The sequence below is a fragment of the Zerene cesonia genome, chromosome 7, assembly GCF_012273895.1.
Source record: "Zerene cesonia ecotype Mississippi chromosome 7, Zerene_cesonia_1.1, whole genome shotgun sequence".
NCBI classification, from domain to species: Eukaryota; Metazoa; Arthropoda; class Insecta; order Lepidoptera; family Pieridae; genus Zerene; species Zerene cesonia.
In genome coordinates, this window is record NC_052108.1 from 4,603,375 (window position 1) to 4,606,591 (window position 3,217).

At 31.6% G+C, this 3,217-nt stretch overlaps 1 protein-coding gene across 1 annotated transcript in view; it reads left to right on the forward strand.

Annotated features, from left to right (window-relative positions):
• LOC119840871 (equilibrative nucleoside transporter 4) overlaps window positions 1–1,641 on the forward strand; it is a 12,721-nt gene extending 11,080 nt beyond the window's left edge. Inside the window, exons 8-10 of the mRNA XM_038367649.1 lie at window positions 489–617; window positions 1,087–1,198; window positions 1,356–1,641. Of these exons, the coding sequence (XP_038223577.1) occupies window positions 489–617; window positions 1,087–1,198; window positions 1,356–1,546 (432 nt within the window). The 3' untranslated portion in view covers window positions 1,547–1,641. The remainder of the gene's footprint in view (window positions 1–488; window positions 618–1,086; window positions 1,199–1,355) is intronic.
• Window positions 1,642–3,217: the final 1,576 nt, after the last annotated feature.

Consider the following 3,217-nt stretch of genomic DNA (forward strand, 5'->3'; position numbering starts at 1 on the left):
TCAAATTTATTCCATTTTGTATAAGAAAAATTGAAAAAACGAACCAAAAATTTGCGAGTCTTAGAACTCACCTCGCCTGAAGTTAATAGTCGTTAAGAGTTCGTTAAGAGTTTCGTTGAGGTTCTTTGTTAACTTATTGTAATAGACTAAAGATTTCGCAATATAGGAATATAATCATTGTAAAAGTGTTCAAATCTTTAGTAGTGAATAAACTATAGTGGATATTTGTGTTTTGTTCTTCATTTCTACACAAACTCCATTATAATACAATAAAATTATTCACAGACTTCAAGTACAGACTATCAATTCATATGTTGTGTTTGTTGTTTTGTTACTCACTCCCTCCGTAGATTTACAATTTATTGGTCTTTCTTTTGTAATGTGTAACTTAGTGTAATGGGTGACCTATTTTGTAGAAACAAATATTTTACTCTATTTCGGTATGTCAGTTTTGAAATATGAGGTACTTACAGTAAATTACTTAATAGATAGCAGCTGCTTGGCCTTATGAATGGAGTAGAAGTCAGCTGTTGATGGCCAGTGGTCTCCGTCTTCTACTGGTTCCGTTATTGCTTCTGTGTGCTGCGCCTCGTCATTCACCTCACATTGTTGGCGATGTAAGTACACATTAACTAAACATTTTTTTATATAATCACACGCTATTAACTTACAAATTATGTTTTGGTTCTAACAATATATTATTATTAATTATATTAAATATTAAATATATAGTATTATTAATATTTTCGTATAATCGTTATTAAATGAAAAAATACGGTACACTTTTCATAAATGAAATGAAACATTGATGAATCAAATTGAAACTTTATTTATATATCAACTACTATATACTATCTATATATTATAGCAAAACATGCCTAGCTAGATAAAATTGACAAAACGTTACATAAACCTGTTCTCAGAGAATAATGATGTGATATAATTGAAAACATCTTATAATTTTAATTATTAGGTTTACTATCTCTTCTTTCTAATTTTATTTATGTATGTTATAGATTGATAGCATAAAAAGCAAGAAGCGATTACTTGCTTTTCATCCTATCCAACAGGCCACGTTTATTTCAGATATATCCTATTATGTTCTCCGTGGTTTTGGGATTTACAAACGGCCTCTTTGGATCGGTACCAATGATCATGGCGCCATCTCGTGTAGGAAGGGAACACCGTGAAATTGCGGGTAAGTTGTAATTGTACGCTCTTCAAATCCTTAGAATAAAAAAAATGCAATTCTTTGGTAGCTACTGATAACTTACAATTCTAATATTTTTACCAACGTTCTCAAAAGTGATGTTGATTTCGAATAGTAGGTACACGGAATTACCTTTCATTTTCAGGTAACATGATGACGTTATCCTATAATGGAGGCCTACTATCAGGTACATTGGTGTCTTATCTACTTCTTAATATGTTGGGCCCTCCCACTGGATCTCCGTGCCGGATATACCCCACTCCATTATTGCCCACATTACCGCCTGCTATCACTACAGCATCAAATATAAGCTACGTTATTACATCTCCACATTAAATAAGTAGGTATTATTGATTAAGATGTATTAATTCAATATAGTACCTTCATGATACATATTGTAATCACTTGCACATTTCTATGCCTAGGTACTATACGATCCAACTTGGAATAGGATCGAATTAAATTATTGTGTTGACATAAATGTTAATTCAAACGAATTGACAATCTAAGTTAATCAATATTAATATTAATTGAAAAATAAAATGAACTAAATTGAAGTTCTATTGTAATTAAACGACAGGCTTCGTCCAAGATGTCTATTTAACTCTCTAGTATCACATCCCCCGCATTGTGTGCCGCGATCCTTAGAGACTTCAGTCCTATGTTTATTTATGTCAACCCTGCTTTCAGCTGTCACTCATTCTTTTAAGGGCATTATATGAGCATTGTTACCTCTTCTAACTTCCTAGATTGTGAACTCACATAATACCTTTTATGTATGGGTGGGTGGATGACAGGTCGTCTTGGACCAAGCCTGTATTTAATTTTAATGCAAAAAACCAGGCAAAGTAAAATAAACCGTTACTAAAATGTAAAATAGTTTTCTACGTAAATCGATATAATTTAAAAGACATTTGATACGTAATAGGTTATAATAAGTCACTGAACTTACGATTCTCAATTAGATCGCATTCAATATTTTCCAAAACATCATTTACAAACTAATATATTTTTTAACATATTCGACTTCAAATCTCTTTATTTTTTTATACTCAAATCTTGATTTTATATAAGAAACAAATATTGTCTTTTATTGATCTATAATATATAAGTTACATTATCCATCTATTTTTATAATTCTATGGTTATGATATTATGTAATTAGAATATATTTGTTGCACTATTTAACTGCATCATACACTACAAAGTATAAACTGTCTCTTTCCGCCGTCTGTCTGTATGCTTAGATCTTTAAAATTACGCAACGGATTTTGATGGTTTTTTTAATAGTGATTGAAAAGGGAGGGGTGTTACCGAATATTAAACGCAAGCGAATCCGTGGACAAAACCTAGCAATGTATATTAAAATGTGTTTTTAATCATTTTATCGAAACAAAACTAAAAGTTAAATACATATCCACATTCTACACTCCTAATAACTGCTCACAAAAACCTATATTTAAACTATGTATATTTTAGTTATTTATTAAAACAAAGGAATGAACTTCTGCCTACGATTAGCGTAAGTTTACAAAAAATAGTTATAATTTAGCTCCATCACGTTGGAACCCGCTTTGAGAAATCCCTACTTTTTTATTTTTTACCCCCGACTCAAAAAGAGGAGTTTGTCTGTGGGTGTGTGTGTATGTATATATATGTATATCTATATCGGAGTAATAGTCTGTCTATTCCGTCGTAGCTCTTACGGTAGCTCGCTGGGATGGACCGATTAGGGTTGCGATCACTTTGTAAGTCAGCTTCGCTGTGGTGGTTTATAGCTATATTTGGTTTTTGTATAAGGCAAATTCGGCGTGATATAAGGCGATTTCGGTGTATGAGTGTTTCCCGAGTGTATATAATTGCCAGTATAAATAATTATGACTTTTATTAATAGAGTCGGAGACTTTTTAGTTACATTTTTAATACAGTTACTTCAAACTATAAAAAAAATGCAGAAGGTATGGTCACACACATAAGTGGTAGGTAGGTATTGTTCACTTTTTGTAG